Source organism: Xenopus tropicalis, chromosome 4 (assembly GCF_000004195.4).
Source record: "Xenopus tropicalis strain Nigerian chromosome 4, UCB_Xtro_10.0, whole genome shotgun sequence".
In the NCBI taxonomy this organism is placed as follows: domain Eukaryota; kingdom Metazoa; phylum Chordata; class Amphibia; order Anura; family Pipidae; genus Xenopus; species Xenopus tropicalis.
Window position 1 is genome coordinate 35,401,142 of NC_030680.2, and position 22,278 is coordinate 35,423,419.

Consider the following 22,278-nt stretch of genomic DNA (forward strand, 5'->3'; position numbering starts at 1 on the left):
AGAAATGAGAGATGCATCCTGCCTTACCATGGCACCCTCTGCCTAGACAGCAAAATCTCCATTCAACTGACTGAGAAGTTGCTGTAGGCAGACAAGGGTATTTTGACAATCTTTTTTTATTCCTGAGAAGGCTCCACCTGTCAAAACACTGCATGAGAAATAAGAATTACAGTTAAATTATTGCTTCCCCTAAACTATTTAGACAGGGATAATGTAGCCATAATAAAAAATCTAAGGATAATACGAGTTACCGGAGAGTTCCATGATGACATAATGACATTAAGCCAAAGCAAGGCAACTGGAAAGGAAATTGGGCTGTAGGGTGCATGTTTGCATGATAAACAAGACTAAAACCATAGAATGAGACCATCTCTTATAAAAAATGGCAGGATCAAGCGACAGATCTAGTGTCCCATGAGCTCAAGTTGGCAGTAGGTGAAACCACAAGACATAGCTGTAGTCAGTTTCACATGCAACCTACCATTTAAATGGCACGTCAAAGGCATTTGCACTAATTTGAAAAGTTTGTGATGTAACAGAATTACATTAAACTCAACTAAAAGCTGGTCCTCTTTTAGTGATTTTCCTAATTGGCCGAGTATTTGGCTATCACCACACTATATAGTCTGCCCACTGGTGGAGAAATTGTTGATGCTGTTTTCTAGTGTTTCTTTACATTCTATTCATTCCCTCACTTGTTAAGGTGGCCATACAGTGAAAGATTTGCTCGTTTGGTGAGGTCGCCAAGCAAGCAGATCTTCTCCTGATATGCCCACCTTAACAGGTGCGAACATGGGCTAATTTGATCTCTTGGCCGTAGGGAAAGTCAAACCTGCCCAATCGAGATCTGGCCAATTTTTTTACCAGTTGGGTAGGCCCATTGGGGATGCCCATACCAATGGTTGCAGGAAAGATCGTTCCTACCCTCCACTGACGTTCAGGGCTGAATCGTCAGATATGAATGTAGAAAGAATAGGCATTCTACCCCTATCTAACAATGCCCTCAACGCAGCTTTTGGATCAAAATATTTTGTCCCGCCCGATTGACAAGACAACCGTTATCCAAGGCTGGATATCAGTCATCTCGTCGATCCATCATACACACACACTGAATATCATACAAAACCTTGTTTCGTACAATAATATCGGTGTGTGTATGGCCACCTTTAGTTTATAATTTCTCTTTTGTTCACTTCACTGTTCACTCTCCCTTCACTGCCTTATTTGGCTTTCCATAACTTGAAAAAAATATTCTTAATATGTGCAGGTCATTTACCAACAAGATCCACAAAGATACCAAAACATGTCACTGATGCTGCCACGAAACTTGCACAGGAATACAGATACAAGCAGACATGTACACACAGGAACAATGCAACAGAAGTATACCTACAATCTGCATAGGGCAGATAAGCAATGGCACATTCAAGCACTTAAAATGTATACACTGATATATTTTTGCAATTAATTATTAAAGGTTCAATAACACAAATAAATAAATTACATTAATTACAATAGTTTTAAGGTTACTTGTAAAGGTAAGGCTACTGCCACACATTAGCGATAGAATCTGCAGCCTATGGTCCTTAAAGCTTCTTAATGTGCCTGCACCTAAAGTCATTGCGTTGGCCTGGTTACAGGCACATGGAGCGGATTTCGACCTGGAACTGCACATATGTGGCAGTAGCCTTACCGCAGTCAAAAGCAGTGTTTATCACCTGAACAATATAACAGGATTAAGCCCTCTTCCAGTTTTTTCAATCAGCTTTTATCAGCTGGATTGCAACACTGTTTCAGGAGTCAGAGCCAGGAGTGCAGAAAAACTAAACAGCCAGGGAGATATTGCTTTAAATAGCAATTACACATTAAAATAACTTTAAAACCACTGAAAAATTTAAATTAATGTATACTGGAATTTGCGGGAGCAGTAAACCATGGCAACCAATTAGATGTTTGCTTTTAAACAGGTGACCAATAATTTATACCTGCCTTTTATTACACTACCCAAAAAGAGTTGGACATCTCAATTGCAAGTAGTATTGTGAAAGATTAATGCATTTTACCTGTCAAGCACTGCTAGTAATATCCAGCTTACACCTAAAAGTATATCAGTTATTACTCACATTTGTTCCACATTCCTCTTTAGAGCAATATCAACCTACTGACTCATCTAGCTCTCTCATCTAATACCAACCAGAGTGCAGGCTCCATCAGCCCGCACCTCTGGTGCGGGAAGGGAATTTAGGGTGCTAGGTGCCCTTTAAATAATCTCCAAATAGTAAACCCATACTTTGAATAAACCAGATTTCATTACAAAGTATCAGTTACATATTTTACATCAGTGTGAATAATTGCTACAAACATTTAGAGGGAAATGATCATGTATGTCATTCACATTCCCGCACCAGACATTATTATTATGTCCATGAAGGTATAATGGAAATATTTATAAGAGTGTCAAGTCAGACAAAATCCAAATGGCTAATGGTTAAAAAAAGAAAAAAAGAAAGTTGAAAAATGGATTAAATATGTGGCATCCTAAACGTAATCTCACAATGTGCAAACAGTGCATTTATGCCACAAAACTGTTGCACAAAACCTCAAAACAGACTAGACACAAAGAAGCACAGAAAAACTTAACTTTGAGGTTATTCTGTGATTTAAAAAGCAGATTTAGTAAAACCTAAATTTTACATCCCCTGATTTTTCCACATTTCACACCATATTTCTTTATGGCCCGCCAATAAATAATGCATTTACCTAATTTTACATTTTCCTGGATTTTACACTATTTTTTCTGGTCCTCTGAAAAATGTAAAATGATGGGTTCTACTGTATACAAGTTAACATAAAATAAAAAATAAAGTAACAATGTTTTAACTTTCTGTAGAAGTAGTAGGATTACAAAAAATATTCATGCCACTAAATGAGAGAATCACCTTGTAGATTAAAGGAGAACTAAAAATGAATATGGTTAGACATGCCATATTTTATATAATGAACTTATTGAACCAGCCTAAAGGTTCAACATCTCTATTGTAGTAATGATCCAGTCCTTTAAAGTTGTCACAGGGGGTGACCATACTGGACACTCCTGTTAGGCTAGGCAGCTTGCACAGGAGTTCCTTCTGCTACTTCCTTTAGGAATAATGGCTTCAGAATCCTAGAGATGCTGACCCAATGTAAAATGTAATATTGTTTATAACTGTTTAGCGTATAAGGTGGTCTCTACTCAAACCTCTTGTAACATATGCCAGTGGTATGGCAACAATGTAAGTAAAGAGCCTTACTGCACTTGGGATTATCAAAATGTGAAGGGAATATCCCTATATTTAGGGATGAGTGAAATAATTTGCAGCATGTCACTTTCTCTGACGCGTGTGTCCTTCGTCTGACACACACATCAAAAGCCGAAGCCCGCATCAGAGAAAGTGACGGCTGCGTCAACGAAAGTGACGTGGGGTGAATGCTATTGCCGTGTGGCAAAAAATTTTCACCTCACAAATTATTTTGTCCATTCCTATTGCTATATTTCATTTTGCCTTGTTAAGAAAAATAATGTCAGGTGATTTCACTGGCACATTTTGAGAATCCCATGTGCAGTAGGTCATTTTACTTGCTTTCACTGGTACAGTATGCCAAAAAAGTGTCTTCCCAAGACAGCCAATGAACTATCTGCGCAAGGTTCACTGACAAGAAGAAACCATGCTTTCTGAATATTCTTCTCTTACCCCCTTAGGATAGCAGAAGATTTGCTGCTCATGCATTCTTTAAGAAAACACATCTATTTCACTTCCTGTTTATGTTTTACCAGCAAGAAGGTCCATGAAAGCCTCTCTTATTCCTTATTCCTACAGAGAGGTAAACACTACACATGCCAATGCACACTCACAAGGTAGTTACAAATTATTGTTATTTATTTTTTATAGTTTTTGAGATACAAATTGTTTATAAGACTTCCTCCTCAACCTAGCCTTCTTTTCTTACTGCAAAAAACTCAGATATGTGGTTTTTCATTTGTGCATAGCAAATTGCTAACTTCTGCTGGAATCAACCAGTCAGAACGGGAGAAGTCTGTGACTTACAGCATGAGTGTATTTTTCTTGCAGGCAGTAGGATAATAGTAGGATGAGGGGCTCAAAAATAACTTGTTAAATAGGTAAAAGAACATTTGTGCAACTGACAAATATCTAGAGTTTAGGGAATAACTAGCAAACCTTAAGGTGATCTCAAAGCCATAATCAACATGGACACAAGAAACAGGATCTGCAACCTTTGGCTTTACACTTTCTGTAAAGCCATTCAATGGGAATGGGTATATTTATAATGATGACAGGATTGAACATAGTCTAAAGTTCTGAAACAGGCCGGGTACAGGTATGGGATCCATTATCTGTAAACCCGTTATCCAGAAAGTTCCGAATTACGGAAAGACCATCTCCCATTGACTCCATTATAAGCAAATAATTGTAATTTGTAAAAATGATTTCCTTTTCCCTGTAATAATAAAACAGTTACTTGTACTTGATTCCAACTAAGATAAAAATGAATCCTTATTGGAAGCAAAACAAGCCTATTGGGTTTATTTATTTTTTAAATAATCTTTTAGTAGAGATATCCAAATTACAGAAAGATCTCATATCCGAAAAACCCCAGGTCCTGAGCATTCTGGAAAATAGGTCCCATACCTGTACTTGCAAGGGTTTGGGCATAAAAAAAATTGGGCATTAAAAATTTAAAGTAGACAGCCCACAACCAGCCCAATAAATATGGATTATATGCATTAGCCAGAATTTACAAATTGTTAGTCACACTACATGGGGAGTTGAATGGACAACTATTTAATCTAAGGGCAGGGAAGGGCCATTTTTCTGCTTCCTAGTTCATTCACATGCAGAGTGACATGACATCTGAATTATAGTGGCACTAAATGGGCACCTATATAATCTAAAGCAGGGATCCCCAACCTTTTTTTAACGTGAGCAACATTTCAATGATAAAAAAGCTGGGGAGTAACACAAGCAGAAAAACTTTCCTAGTAGGTGACCAATAAGGAGATTGGTTAATTAGTAGTCCAGTGTTGACTGGCAGACTACTAGAGGCTCTGTTTAGCAGTACACATGGTCTCTGTGCCTCCAAATCTTGCCTCTAAGTCAGAAATTAAAAAATGGCCACCAACTTTGAGGCCACTGGGAGCATCAAAGTTGGTTTACTTAATGTTTAAATTATTTTTCAGTAGAATAAACCTATGGCGATCCAAATTACATAAAAATCCCTTATCTGGAAAACCCCAGGTCCCGAGCATTCTGGATAACAGGTCCCATACCTGTATTAGTACAGTCACCTTTCATAATGTATGTCAGTTGTGGTTATGAATGTCTGCATCTACATGCCCAGAATGCTGAGTTTTTCACTGCTGATGTTTTTTGATTGTTTGTTTTCCATTTTTTACCGCCACATCTGTTTGCTATATCAGGGTTTCTATGACAACTTTTGTGGACATTCTGAAATTTGGGCTTATTTTAAAATCGTTGTTTCCTAGTCAATGTCCAGAGGAAGACAAACTTGACCTAACACTTGACCCAGCATTCACTTATTTATTCCTGAGAATAGTGGAAGCAGAATCCCATTTTATTTTTATCTCAGAGTGTTGGCAAGATCTGGTGCTGAGTGTATACTATGTGTACTTGCACCTTTCTAAAGCAGGAAGCTAACTGGCTCAAATTTATAAACAAAACAATCAAAAGGAAATAATCATGCAGACAATAGCAGCAATACATAGTAAATAATGTACCATCTATTGTAAAATACAAGTCACCAAGGAGTCCCATGACCATATAAAGGGACAAGGCCAAAAGCTGAGTGCTTTCATACAGGTCATGGAAAATTTATTTAACGGGGGTACATTATTTATTATAATATACAAGTTTCTGTGAGTCATGTGACAGAAATGACATGACTAAGCACCAATTATTTGGTATTTTATATTTAGAAGGACATAATTTACAGGATAATTATGGCTCATATGTATTAAATACTAATAAAATACAATGTAATCCTGCAAAATATATATATATATATATATGCACACATACACAGACATCTGCTTGGTCAGTCCTAATGTGGCCCTTAAGTATGTAGCTATACGTGCAATAATCAGTCCACTATAAGGAAAATTTGGAGAGCGCTTGCTAGCATTGGACTACTAAGAGTTGGATTTGCCTCCATTAAGAGACAAGTGCACCAGTGAGGCAGTTAAGGTGGCCATACCCATACCAATAATGATCTTTCCTGCAACCACTGGTCGCTGGAAAGATCCTTCGTTTCCTCCTTTGACGTTCAGGGCTGAACTGTCAGATATGGAGGTAAAAACAATAGGGATTCTACCTCTTCCTGATGATGATTCAGCCCTTAACACAGATTTTGTTAGGCCACCATTCAAAATCTTTTGACACCCCCAATTGGCGAGATGACTGATATCCGAAGCTTTTGCAATATCGCTCATCCCGTCGAAGAGCTTTCCATCGGTGACTCCTATTGTTGCCAGTGGAAAGCCTTTTCGGAGCCGCTCCGTGGGTTCTTACCCTTAAGCTAGCGCCACACTGGGCTGCTTCTCAGCCTGCACATAAGAACAGTGAATTTTGGTGCAGAGTGTGTATAAATTCACACCATGTGTCTGCATTCAGGCCAACTCAGTGCTTTTCAGTACAAAGTGAGACGAACAAGTGACGCAGAGGGCTGTATGAAGTGTTCTCCTGGAATCTACCAGCCCAAACTCAATTATCATACTGGCAGATTTGAAGAGTGACTCATTACTCCAGAGAAGGGTCTCTACTGCACCAGAGGGGCTTTACAGCACTCCAGTCGCCCTACACTACCCAATGTAATATTAGGCTTGCATGCAACTGCTCGCCCATTGAGCTGCTGATGAGTAGTTCTTGTGCTCACATTGCTTTTAGAAAGAAATTATGACTCAGCAAAGTATGTTTCATCTAAGTATAGGTAATTTTGTACACACTACACACTTCAGCACTCAATGGTCCCTAACTGTGACCTGCCACTTTGTGACAAAACATTTCCACTTTGCAATCACTTCACATTCAGTTGGCAGGTGCAGCTTAAGGGCGAATGACACACAGGGTGATTAGTTGGCATGACTTTTAGAAGAGCTGCGGCGGTTAATTTGCGCGACAAAATTGGTTCTCTATAGGCGGAAAGTCGCCAGGACTGAGTTAATTAAAAGTATCGGCAACTAATCGCCCTGTGTGTCTTCAGCCTAAACAGGGCCAAGTTTTTTAAATTCTACCATTATATGACACCAAGCTGAAAGTTACAGAGCTCTTTATTACAAGCCAGTCTAGTGCCAAAGTTTGTTACTAGATATTACATGGCCAGGTGCTTTATAATACACCTGTGCCAGAAATTAATGTGGTTATAAGGAAAACTATTCCCCCCAAACAAAATAGGTCTCTATAAAAATAATAAACAAACACATATGTAAAACCCTGCTTCATCTAAATCAGGGATCCCCAACATTTTTAACCTGTGAGTCACTATCAAATGTAAAAAGAGTTGGGGAGCAACACAAGCATGAAATATGTTTTTGAGTTGCAAATAAAGGCTGTGGTTGGCTATTTGGTAGCCCCCTATGTGGACTAGCAGCCTTCAGGAGGTTCTGTTTGGCAGTACTCCTGGTTTTTATGCAACAAAAACCTGCCTCCAAGCCAGGGACTTAAAAATTAGCACCTATTACAAGACTTCTGGGAGCAACACCCAAGGGGTTGGTGAGCAACATGTTGATAATAATTGATCAAAATAAACCATTTTCATAAAAATATACTTTTTTAGTAGTATGGGCTATTGGGTACTCTTAAATAGAAAACTGCCATTTTAAGAATTATGGGCCGCTTCCTGGGTTCATAGGATTTACAGTGCACACAAACAAGCCAATGCACACATACATGCTTAACCACATCAGCCAATTAACGGACAGTGTTCTGTCTTTTGCTTCCATATTTCTTTCTGTTATTTCTGGTCATGTGATCTCTGAGGGAGCACACAGCCCATCACTGAATGGTGGGCAATATTTACTGATATATATATTCCAGTTTGGCGAGAATCTTTAACAGGTTACTTAACATTACATTAATGATTTGTTCGTCAAGTATTCATTCTGGGGGTATAGTTTTCCTTTAATAAGTCTGTATGGCAGACCATATCCATTGCTGGTCCTGCTGAATCAAGCCTTAAGCTATCCATATGCGGCCCGAATCACCCTTCAGGTTGCTTATCGCCACATGTATAGGGCCCTTGGGAGGTCTTACCTATTCAATATCTGGTTAAAATTCAGCCAAATATAAATAGTCAGGTTTGAAAAACCCATTGGGCCAAATTATTGCATTATCCTGATTAAACCCACCGTCAGCGCTTATTACCATGTATGGCCAGCATCAGTCCTGTAGCCTGTTACCAAATGCTTTCAGCATTAGGAATATGTTAATTACAGATTTATAAACATTTAATACAGTAGTACAAATATTTGATCACATTGGGTAAAACTGCTTCAAAACATAAAATAGATAAACACTTTTTTTGAGTGTAAAGCTGACCATACATGACAAAAGCTGCTCTTCTGGCTATTCTGATCATCAAACCCTTTGGCCAACAATTAGATTACTTGGGAAACAACACAAACCAGTTAGACAAAATAATGTATTCCCATCTTAAGGATCTATGCACCCATATGAATCTGAGCACATGTTTACTGAACTGAGTTTTAATAATGTGTCACACCTCAGACTGTCAGAACAAAGTTTTGCTATGGCGCAACATCAGTCCAACAATGGTCAGAACATACATTTGGTCAGAATACAGTAAGCCAATAGCACTCTTAGATGTACATTAGGCATTGGCAGACACACGTTGTTATCTGTCTGTAGCACTTCCACCAAGTGTACTGGAAAGCCCTCAAATGTTTAGTCTTAGTGCTAAGTATTAGATTAGGAAGATAATGTTATGTTCTCTATCAGGCTAAGGCTAATGTCCTACAGAGAGAAGTTTCCTACTGCAGGCAATTTCACTCAACTTCGAAAAACCTAAGCGAAGCATAGGCCTTCCCATCAACGATTGCCTTTGTTGCTGGAGGAAAGGCATTTAGAAGCAATTAGTCACCCGGGGTAGCAGAAATCTATCATGGGCATTAGCCTAATGCTTTGATTTGCATGTTAAATCCCTCGTCCTCACTTTTTCCAGCCTCTAACTAATCTTGTATAAATGTTAAAACTTCAATAAAATAATATAAAATATATCTAAATGTATAAGTTACATATCATTGTGTATACAGTATACAATATTTATTCCAGGAATGAGACTTCCAGAAATCTTGGGGCCTAGGGTTTTCCAAATAAGGGGTCTTTCTGTAATTTGGATCTTCATACTTTGTTTGCTAAAAAATCATTTAATCATTTAAACATTAAATAAACCAAATAGGATTGTTTTGCATCCAATAAGGATTAATTATACCTTAGTTGCGATCAAGTTACTGTTTTATTATTAGAGAAAAAGGAAATCATTTTTTTTTTCAACTTAATTATTTAATTTAAAAGGAGTTTATGGGAGATGGCCTGCCCCTAATTCGGAACTTTCTGGATAATATGTTTTCAGATAACATATCTGACTGGAAATGTCAAAGTCAGTGCACAAATTGTCTGTGGGGTACAAGCCCAGCCTGAGAATTAGGTTGCTGAGCACAGGCTTATTGACTTATATGACATATCCTAGAGATTTCCAGCTGAATGGCAATCTTAGCTCTCGACTTTGAACCAGCTTTTCTAGATATGGAAGTTCAAAGGGCAGGAAAGTCATAAAAAAAAAATCACGGCCTAAGCAATCACTGTAGATAAATAATTCTTTTATTTTCTGTCACTACAAATATATATATATATAGCAGAAACAGGAACAAATCATTTATTTGGGATGCTGAGGACCTGGAGTTTTCCACATAAGGAATATTTTCACAATGTGGAGCACAATACCTTAGGGCTAGTAAATACATTAACAGTAAAAGTTATTGCCTTGCTATTAGCCCAGAATTATACTAGCTTGTTAAACTTCAAGTTCAAGGCACAGTGTTTGTATTAGTGAGTAAAAGCCCATCACTAAAACAATGTTTAAATTGGACTCTATGGGAAATTAAATCATCACCTTTTGCAGCTTTCAGGACGCCAGGCTTCTGGATACAGGTATGGGACCTGTTATCCAGAATGCTCGGGTCCTGGGGTTTTCCGGATAAGGGATCTTTCCGTAATTTGGATCTCCATAACTTAAGTATGCTAAAAATCATTTAAATGTTGAATAAACCCAATAGGCTTGTTTTGCCTCCAGTTAGGATTAATTATATCTTAGTTGGGATCAAGTACAAGGTACTGTTTTATTATTACAGAGAAAAGGGAAATCATTTTTAAAAATTAGAATTATTTGCTTATAATGGAGTCTACAGGAGATGGCCTTTATGTAATTCGGAACTTTCTGGATAACGGGTTTCCGGATAAGGGATCCCATACCTGTAATATATTTTTTACCAGTACTATAAATATGCAGCTGGAACAAGAGATGAACCAGTTGTCTTTGAATAACATCTTCCAACATCCCATATATTAACAAAAGAAAAATAATATAGACTTAAATGTAGTTTTTAAGAAACAATAAAATGTACAGGTATAAAAGGATCCTAAAAAGGCTGGCCCTTGGAATAGTCTGGCTCCTAATACAGTCATAATATTACTTGCCCTGCCTTCTGTAAATATGCACGTCTGTATTACCTAGAGATGAACTAAAATCTGCCTAATTGCACGTGTAGTTACCTGCGTCCCTTTACCATTATGGCTGCAATATAATCTCTACAACAAACAAAGTAAAAACAAACAGTCGTATCTAATTAGACTGAAAGATGTTTTGGATATAGAGAGGATTTCCTGCACAATATTAGATATTAATTTTGTAGTCAGATGGAGTACCATAGTTTTTATGTATTTATATGACATGCATATAAAATCGATCAATACAAAGTTGCTATAAAGTGGTGTAACATAAAACATACATGAAAAGGGTGATAGTCAGTTACAATGACTCACTAGATTAAAAGGTCAGAGCTTGGATTTAGAGACCCAAATCAGGCATGTCCAACCTATGGCCCTTTTTCTGAAATACAAGTATTGACATTAATTGGGACTAGAGTTCTGCACAGAACCAATTTTTGAATCCCAACCAAACCCACGGCCCACAACCCGCACTGTAACCTGTGCGTCTGGCAGGGACCATTAGGACACGCCCACTCTCCATTTCAAACTCGGACAGATAAGTGATAGGATCTATAGGGAACTCCAACAAAGGGGCCATTTTTACAGATAGGATTAATTTTTAGCACAAAGTAAAACCAGCACCATATATTATTCATAATTGCCTACAAAATTAGGGTTTTTCCCATTTATCCAATATGTCTCCTTTAAAGGGGTTGTCCATCTTTGAGTTTGAACTTTAAGTATGATATAGAGCAGTGCTGTCCAACTGGCGGCCCGCGGGCCGCATGAGGCCCGCGACCCCCCTCTGTGTGGCCCCCCACCTGTCTGGCTGCTTTGATGGTTTACCTTTGAGTAAGCATTAAATGGTATCAGTACTGAGATTAACTGCCCCCCATGGTTCTCACCTCAGATTCAGGCTGTAATCCCTCTGTATTGTTTAAAAATGTAATCCCCTGTGTTTTTCACACCTTTTAATACCTGCATTGTTCACCCCCTGCAGTGTTCACACCTCAGGCTCAGACTGTAATCACTCCCATTGTTCACTTCTTCACACCTCAGACATAGGTACTGTAGGCAGAGTATGGCACATACAGCCAGCATAGGGCAGGTAGAGTATGGCACACACAGGCAGCATAGGTCAGGGAGGGTATGGCACACACAGGAAGGGTAGGGCAGGCAGAGTATGGCACACACAGTCAGGGTAGGGCAGGCAGAGTATGGCACACACAGGCAGGGTAGGGCAGGCAGAGTATGGCACACAGAGGCAGCATAGGGAAGGCAGAGTATGGCACACACAGGCAGGGTAGGACAGGCAGAGTATGGCACACACAGACAGCATAGGACAGGCAGAGTGCTGCCTGTGTGTGCCATACTCTGCTTGCCCTATGCTGCTTGTGGGAGGTGAACCTGGCAGGGGTTTGTTGTGGGAGTTTGTTAGCAGTTGGAAATAGCCATTAAATGGTCCCTAAGGTGTGTAATTATGTACTGGGGGTTGCTCTGCTATCCAAAGGGGAGCAGGAGGCATATGGAATTTAAGGGTATATCTTAATATGACATAATTCTTTCACATATGAATGATGGTTGATATCCCCACAGTAAGGACCAAGCATTTGGGATTTTGCTGTGCTACCACCATTGTGATAAAATAGGTGTGGTTTGAAGTGGGTGTGGTTTCAAAAAGGGGAGTGGTCAAAACTGGCTTCTATTAGCGGCCCTCCACCATGTATACTAGAGAAATTCTGGCCCTCGGCACCGTAGAAGTTGGACTGCACTGATATAGAGTGTAATATTCCGGGACAATTTGCAATTGGTCTTTATTATTTGTAGTTTTTTTTTATTTCAGTTTCTGTTCGGCAGCTCTCCAGCTTGGAGTTTCAGCAGCTATTGGGTTGCTAGGATCCACATTACCTTAGCAACCAGGGTGTGGTTTGAATAAAAGACTCATATATGAATAGGAGAGGGCCTGAATAGAAAAATAAGTTATTTTAAGTAACAATAACAATTAAACTGCAGCTTCATAGAGAAATTTGGCTCAGTGACCCCCATTTAAAAGCTACAAAGTGTTAGAAGCAGGCAAATAATTTAGAAACTATGAAAAACAAATAATGAAGACTAATTGAAAAGTTGCTTAGAATTGGCAATTTTTTAGTGTTACTTTTCCTTTAAAAGTAAACAAACCCCTTTAAATTACAGGTGGCAAACGCTTCTCAGAAGAATTATAAACTTATCGGTTAAAAAGAGATATCTTAGCATTTAGTGATTTTGCTGCTGGGTAATGTACACTGACTGTACATTCTTGTATCAAATATATAATCAGTCTCCCTTGATTATATAAGCCGCACCAGATTTGTGAAGACCAGGTTGAGCAATTGCTGGGCTTTTTCCTGCCTGTTTAGAAGAGAAATGCAAATATATTGACTTATATTGATTTAAACTCACCAATAACTCTTTGCTCCACATTTACTCATTTTGTTCTGATATCTTAGCAGATAGCAAGTTATCAGGACTTGCGCGAGTTCTTCAATAATTTAATGAAACTAAAAATAGGTCTGGGCACACAAATCCAAAATCCGCCTGTGGGCTTTCCAGTCATTATGAAGACAGGCTCCCAAAATTAAGAGCTGGCCAGACTGTCAGAATGTAACACACTGACAAGCCAAGCCTGCTTTCATAGAGCAATTGAGTGCATCAGTGTATGCTGAAACTCAGCAGTTAATCATTACTATGTATTTTATATAAAAAAAAAAACAACTGTAACATGAAATACAGATCAGACAAATAAGGCTTACAAATAAAGTAGATATATAAATCTGTTGATGTTGAGAGTTTACTGCTAGCCAGAGTATATAATCTAAACAGAGGATACAATCGTCCATTTGGTAGGAATGCATAAAGAACACACCTCTTCATGACCCACATTCCTCGCATAATTTTACCTGGTTTTCTTCCATCCCTCGTCTGTGGGATACAGAGATTAAGTGCTATCATTAGCATGTTACTGGCAAACAGGTGGCACAGTTTTATGGTACTGGCAAAACTAAAAAGGTACAGTCTGAAGACTGTGATATACTTCTAAATGTAAATTTAGCTTCCTGATGTGTAACACTTCAAGCTCAAAGGCTACTCATTTCAGGAATAAAATGAAAGAGCAATCTCAAACATTGACTTCTTTGCAACAGGTCTCATGCTGAGCTTGTACTGAACAGGGACTCAAACAGAACAGGAAGGAGGACTGGGCCGAGAGGATGTTTATAGTTAAATAATTCTGGAGCATAATTTATCTGCTGAAATATTTCTAAATGTAAAGTATATGCAGCCCAGATCAATGTCTTCCTGAGGTACCCAGTCATGTATACTGTGTCCGACAGATTGCAGAGATAAAGAGAGTAGGGATCACAAAACAAACCCTGTGACTTTTCTTGTGGTTCATGGAGATCTACGGTTAGCCATCTGCATAGAAATCAAATAAACGATTTCATTATCTAGTGCAGAGGTTTCTAGTATTTATCATTTCGAGCCCCCCCCCATCCCCTTGAGATGCAACGTTTGGTCAGTGCCCTTCTTACCCCATAATACAGTTGCAGACCTATCAAAACACTGCGGTAAAGTAATTCACTTGCTGTTCCAAGAAAATCTACTAGGGCAAACAAGTATCTACCACAAATCACACATTAGCTGATCCTTAGGTTGGGCTTCTGGGTGTATCTAGAATAACAAGAGAATTCTGATAGAGGCATCGCAACAAAGTGTTAGAAACATTGGTTCTCATATGCCTTATGCTTAAAATATCAGGCATGTATAAACAGGCACAAGATCAAGCTAGTCCATCGTTTACAAGGAATGCATCACATTATTTGTGTTAGTTTGTGGGTACAAAAAAAAACCCTGAAATATATTCATATCAAGACAGCAGGCCATCAGTTCCTCAGCCCTACTTTATACCATCTAAATATTTATATATATTCACACAGTATTTAAATGTAGATAATGGGTATTAAGTTACTTAAGTAGTAGATAGATAGATATTCATTTAACCCTATCCGAATCCAAACCCTTAAAATCATGTTACTTCAAAGCTCTGGGCAACTTTTTTGACATATATTAAACTATTTGATTCAGTTTGGCATTTACTAGAATCTTTTCTGGAGGAATTACTAACATTTTTCCCTAGGCCACTGCTACTCTTCAAATACAAAATAAAACCAGCCTAGGGTACTTCTATAATCTAGAATAGTTATAGTAGCCAAGCCCAAAATATTTAGTCTTTATACCCATAGAACCTCAGCATGGTGGTCAGTTAGGGTAATATTTGGGGTGAGCCTTTTATAACTGAACTAGATTTTCGGGGCTTTATAAAGGTTAATAATAATATATAATCTTCCATTACTAGGAACAGGTACTAAATGTCTCACGTCACTCACATTCAGGGGAAGGGCATGTGATAGGCCGAGTAAGGGCATGTAGATTATCACCACAGGTAATGTTTGTAGTAAGCACTAGCTGCCCCTAGATATTTTAGTGACTATAGTTGAATGGCTGACACAGCAATATTTTAGTTTGTCTGTAACCTAGTCATGACCTGACCAAAATCTTGCCTCAAACTGGGTTTGAACCAATTTTAAAAAAAAACAAAAAACCCTGAAAAGTCTGAAAGCCATCGCTAGCTAGGAATTAGGTTATACTATACAAGAACCTACATGGGCTACTTGAAAAAACTGTTGTTTCAACAGAATAAAATGTATTTACTTATGCCTGAAGGATATTTGTAAAACGGTGTATAGCAGTACAGTTTGTAATGTAGTGAGGTGTGAGGAAAAATGTTCTGTAAAACGACAGTCACTCTTTGTACTGGGGAATTTATTTTTCTTCTAGTACTCCTTTGATTGTCTGTACCTTCTTTAGAGCAAAGACTGAAAAGTGGCCATTGAGTCGCAATTGAGGTGGATTTCTGTTTGTGAGTATGGAAAAAGTATTTCACACCAGTTTAGCCACCACTTTAACTCCAAAAAAAGGTTCCCTCTACTTCTGAGAATTGCCCCTTAGCATCTCAACAAGTATTGTCTTGGAGCTATCCAGCAGTAAGTTACCAATTTATTTCACCTAAAAATGTATAGCTATTTAGAGGTCTATTTACTAATCTTTGAGGTGAAGAAAAAAAAAGCAATTGCATAAAAAAAGCGCACAAATGTTTTTTCTTGACTTTGCACACAAAAGAGAATCACATTGTTTCATTAATTTTCAATAAAGCTGACAAATTGTTAGTTGTTAGAGATGATTCCTAGTGACTTCTATAGAAACTCAGCTTTTACTTACCCAATTTTATATTTATATATATATTTATTTTTATATTTATATATTTGCATCAAGATTGTTCTCGAACTGAGAAAAAAAATGCCCACTTGATGTTTGATAAATAACCCCCTTAGTATTACCCTACTGATACCCATCTATAATCAAGTGCTGACCTGGAGATACCCAGCAATATGATACACAGCAGTCTCTAAACCACTACTGCACTGATACCCGGCAGCTTATAAACAAAGTTCTACCTGACAGATATACACAATCCTCTTAAACAGAAGTGCCCTCCAGATACCAGGCAGCCTATAGATACTCAGACTCCTCTGCAGAAGTACTGCCTCTGGACAAGTACTACCTTGTAGATACCCAGCCCCCTGTGGCCAAGCACTACCTTGTAGATACCCAGCCCCTGTGGCCAAGCACTACCTTGTAGATACCCAGACCCCTGTGGCCAAATACAGCCTGTAGATACCCAGAACACTCTGGAAAAGCACTGCCCTGTAGATACAAAGAACACTCTGGACAAGTACTGCCTTGTAGATACCACCGAAAACTCTGGACAAGTACTGTCTTGTAGATACCCAGAGCACTTTGTCAAGTACTGCCTGTAGATACCCAAAACACTCCGGACAAGTAATGCCCTGTAGATACCCAGAATACTCTGGACAAGTACTGCCTTGTAGATACCCAGAATACTCCGGACAAGTACTGCCCTGTAGATACCCAGAATACTCTGGACAAGTACTGCCTTGTAGATACCCAGAATACTCCGGACAAGTACTGCCCTGTAGATACCCAGAATACTCTGGACAAGTACTGCCTTGTAGATACCCAGAATACTCCGGACAAGTACTGCCCTGTAGATACCCAGAATACTCTGGACAAGTACTGCCTTGTAGATACCCAAAACACTCCGGACAAGTAATGCCCTGTAGATACCCAGAATACTCTGGACAAGTACTGCCTTGTAGATACCCAGAATACTCCGGACAAGTACTGCCCTGTAGATACCCAGAATACTCCGGACAAGTACTGCCCTGTAGATACCCAGAATACTCCGGACAAGTACTGCCTTGTAGATACCCAGAATACTCCGGACAAGTACTGCCCTGTAGATACCCAGAATACTCCGGACAAGTACTGCCCTGTAGATACCCAGAATACCCTGGACAAGTACTGCCCTGTAGATACCCAGAATACTCTGGACAAGTACTGCCCTGTAGATACCCAGAATACTCTGGACAAGTACTGCCCTGTAGATACCCAGAATACTCTGGACAAGTACTGCCTTGTAGATCCCAAGAACACCCTGTACAAGTACTGCAACCCCCTCTGAGCAAGTATTACCTAGGAAATACCCCAGTACTGCCCTGATACCCAGCAGCCTCTAAGCAAGTACTACATTGATACCCAGGAGCCATTGAACAAGATTCGCCTGGCAGATACCCACACCCCTCTGAAACAGTGCTATCCTCTAGATACCTGACAGCATGTGAATTATACTGTTTGCAGGTAACCAGGTACCAAGTTGTACTCAGCAGCCTTTGTACAAACACTGCCCAACACAACCCTTTGGACTTGTATTTGCCAACAGATACCCAAAGAATTTCCCAGCAGATACCCTGAACCCCAATAAATATTTTCATATTCAGCAGCTTCTGAACATGTATCAGCCAGCAGATACCCAGAAGCCCCTAGGTTAAGTTACGCGATCAGCAAGACCCTCTAGGCAAATTCTGCCCAGTCTCTAGACATGTTTTACCCAGCAGGCACTGCAAGCACTCTCTTACAAAATCCCACAGAGCTCTAAGAAATCTAGAATGCCGGCGCCCATCTCTTGTCAGTGGGAGTCACTGAGCCGTGTATCCCCAGCAGCCGCCAGTACACAGTAAGTAGCCCCCTCTCCAGTTTAGAACTTTTCCCCTCGTCTCACCTCATCCCACTTGATGAACTTGCTCCCTTTTATAAGAGTCTCCGGCACTTTGACTGGTTCCAGCTGAAGAGAGTGAACCCCTGGCCGTGCCCCCGCCATGTTTGGGGAACAGGGCAGGGGGCAACTAGGGGGGCAAAATAACGAGGAAGAGGAGGAGGCAGCAGCGAGAGAGAAGCAGGGACTGACTGAGGGGGTGGAGAGAAACTAGGAGAGTGAGAAGGGGAGGGCAGTGAGGGAGGAGAGACTGAATGGGCGGCTAAATGAGGGGAAGGGAGGGATAGTAAAGCGGGATGAGGAGAACGGAGTAAGGAGCGCCCAGGGCTGTAAGGAAGAAACGCCCAGCTACCCCCTCCCGAAATGAACTTGTCAGCCCCTAACCGAGTCCCGTTACATACAGCTCCTAGGCGCTGAGTTTTTGCGCCTCTCTACCGAGTCACCTCTCCTTATCGCACCTGTATAAAGCCTAGTGACTGGGGCGGCATCCAGCCCTGTCACATTCCTCACATACCATCTCCTTACCTACGCACTCCCGGGACACGCCCCCCGCCCTAGCCCCACACCTACCAACCTATATTGGCAATGTAATGTGTACCCCCCTCTGTCACCCTGCATGGTACCTACCAACCTATATTGGCAATGTAATGTGTACCCCCCTCTGTCACCCTGCATGGTACCTACCAACCTATATTGGCAATGTAATGTGTACCCCCCTCTGTCACCCTGCATGGTACCTACAAACCTATATTGGCAATGTAATGTGTACCCCTCTGTCACCCTGCATGGTGCCTACCAACCTATATTGGCAATGTAATGTGTACCCCTCTGTCACCCTGCATGGTACCTACCAACCTATATTGGCAATGTAATGTGTACCCCTCTGTCACCCTGCATGGTACCTACCAACCTATATTGGCAATGTAATGTGTACCCCCTCTGTCACCCTGCATGGTACCTACCAACCTATATTGGCAATATAATGTGTACCCCCTCTGTCACCCTGCATGGTACCTACCAACCTATATTGGCAATATAATGTGTACCCCCTCTGTCACCCTGCATGGTACCTACCAACCTATATTGGCAATATAATGTGTACCCCTCTGTCACCCTGCATGGTACCTACCAACCTATATTGGCAATATAATGTGTACCCCTCTGTCACCCTGCATGGTACCTATCAACCTATATTGGCAATATAATGTGTACCCCTCTGTCACCCTGCATGGTACCTACCAACCTATATTGGCAATATAATGTGTACCCCTCTGTCACCCTGCATGGTACCTACCAACCTATATTGGCAATGTAATGTGTACCCCTCTGTCACCCTGCATGGTACCTACCAACCTATATTGGCAATGCAAGGTAATGTGTACCCCTCTGTCACCCTGCATGGTACCTACCAACCTATATTGGCAATGCAAGGTAATGTGTACCCCTCTGTCACCCTGCATGGTACCTACCAACCTATATTGGCAATATAATGTGTACCCCTCTGTCACCCTGCATGGTACCTACTAACCTATATTGGCAATGTAATGTGTACCCCTCTGTCACCCTGCATGGTACCTACCAACCTATATTGGCAATGTTATGTGTACCCCTCTGTCACCCTGCATGGTACCTACCAACCTATATTGGCAATATAATGTGTACCCCCTCTGTCACCCTGCATGGTACCTACCAACCTATATTGGCAATATAATGTGTACCCCCTCTGTCACCCTGCATGGTACCTACCAACCTATATTGGCAATATAATGTGTACCCCCTCTGTCACCCTGCATGGTACCTACCAACCTATATTGGCAATGTAATGTGTACCCCCTCTGTCACCCTGCATGGTACCTACCAACCTATATTGGCAATGCAAGGTAATGTGTACCCCTCTGTCACCCTTCATGGTACCTACCAACCTATATTGGCAATGCAAGGTAATGTGTACCCCTCTGTCACCCTGCATGGTACCTACCAACCTATATTGGCAATGCAAGGTAATGTGTACCCCTCTGTCACCCTGCATGGTACCTACCAACCTATATTGGCAATGCAAGGTAATGTGTACCCCTCTGTCACCCTTATAAATGGGCGCCTTCCGCCTACCAACCTAACAGGAGTGTGGGGTACACACAAGTGCACAAAGTGAAGTATGTGCTTATTGCCCTGTGTCCTAATTATCAATGGAGGACCATTAATCCCTTACAAGGTATACAGGTATGGGATCCATTATCCGGAAATCCATTATCCAGAAAGCTCCGTATTATGGAAAGCCTGTCTCCCATAGACTCCATTTTAATCAATTAATTCCTGATTTTAAAATTGATTTCCTTTTTCTCTGTAATAATAAAACAGTACCTTGTAATTGATACCAAATAAGATATAATTAATCCTTATTGGATGCAAAACAATCCTATTGGGTTTAATTAATGTTTTATTAATTTTTTTTAGTAGTCTTAAGGTATGAAGACCCAAATTACGGAAAGACTCCTTATCCGGAAAACTCTTGGTCCCGAGCATTCTGGATAATGGGTCCAATACCTGTACTAAAAATGTACTTAAACTTAAACCACCCCTTTAAGCTGTTATTAAAGTACAGCACCCAAACATCATATGTGTATTGGTGTAACCAAATGTTAGAGGGCCCAACATCAAATTCAATTAGGTTCCCAAAACATTGGTTAATTTACGTATTCTGTCAGAATATATTGAAATTGCTTACTAATTAGGCCTCACTGGGCCCTACAGCAATCACGGGGTCTGCTTCCTCTGTACTTAAAGGAACAGTAACACCAAAAAACTGAAAGTGTATAAAAGTAATTACAATATTATGTTCTGTTGCCCTGCACTGGTGCAACTGGAGTGTTTGCCTCTGAAAGTTTATATAAACAGATTATCCATCAAAGGAAAAAAGGCACAGGTTACATAGCAGATAATAGATAAAACCCTTGTTACTTTACAGAGGTTATCTGTTATCTGCTATGTATCCTGTGCCATTTTTCCTTTCTTTCAGCCTGAATGGCTGTCCCTTTAATCCATTGTGTATGTGGCTGCAATACAAATTCTGCTACCAGTATGGGATCACTTCGTATTCAGTTGAACAGGAAGCCCAATGAGTCACCTGGCACTGGCAGCCAGGTACATTCTCCTGTGCAGGGCAACCTGCAGTACTTCCCATTCAGCAACTGGCTGCAGTGATTTGCCTTTAGAGCAAACAGAAGCAGTGCAGCCCTTCTAGCTGTATTTTCTAGAGCTGCTCCAGATTATTCTGGTCTAGCAGCTTTATTCCATTGCACAGCCTCAGTCTGTTAGTGAGTGTTGGGAGGTGTAGTTGACCAGCAATAGGTTGGAGAGTCCTATATAAAGGAAAGAAGGGGCTGCTCTCCAATGTTCTACCAAGGCCTGATTGTGGTGCCTGGCACTGTAGATGGTGAGAAACTATCCTTTTTGCTCTAATCCCTGTTTTCCTTATCAAAATTAAAGAAGCTTCTACAAAGTCAGGGCAAAGTTATCAAATTACTTGAGAATTCAGGGACACTTCTAATAAATGGCAGATCCTAGGCTGCACAGCCCTACTATTTGTATTTTCTGTAAGTTTCCCACTTGCAGTCATTGCAGCCCAGCAGCTTTTATTAGGCTAGTGGCTAGCCAGGTATTTTCATTGCCGCCTGCTTATTATAGCATATTTTGGCCAAAACTTGCCCCTAAAATGGGAATGAATTTTCAGATTAAATCAGCCTGTGCATGGCCAACGTTGAAAGTGTCCCTCACCTGGTAAATTTTATCAATATATCTACAGCCAGTAATAAAAACTTGCCAGTGCTTGACCCTGCATAGCCTACTTGCTTTCAGACCTATATTTGACACTGTAAGTCAGCCTTTTAATCTTTTATTAACTGAGCACATTACATAACAATACTGAGTTTGCTAATCTGGGAAGTTAGACACAAAGCTTCCACCTTTGTCACACCCTGTTTCCTTTATCTACTATCAAGGAATTTGTTTTCTATCTTTTGTAAAAACCCACAAATAAAAACTGGTTTGTGCCTGATTGTCATGACAATAGTCCTATTCTTTTAGCCAGAATGAACCAGGGTTACGATGTGCAGTCAACTGAGCATAGTATCAAGAAAATTACCAGGTTTCATCTGGGCCTATTTCAGTTTTACCTTGGATATCGTTAGTGATTTGCAGGTCACCATATATATACAAATTTAGTGGTATGTATATGGGCAGCTTAACTCTAAC

At 40.2% G+C, this 22,278-nt stretch overlaps 1 protein-coding gene across 1 annotated transcript in view; it reads right to left on the reverse strand.

Moving 5' to 3' along the window:
• Window positions 1–18,450, reverse strand: part of plcb3 (phospholipase C beta 3) — an 80,582-nt gene extending 62,132 nt beyond the window's left edge. The window contains exon 1 of the mRNA XM_002940224.5: window positions 18,034–18,450. Within this exon, the coding sequence (XP_002940270.2) occupies window positions 18,034–18,132 (99 nt within the window). The 5' untranslated portion in view covers window positions 18,133–18,450. The remainder of the gene's footprint in view (window positions 1–18,033) is intronic.
• Between the last annotated feature and the right edge of the window lie 3,828 nt (window positions 18,451–22,278).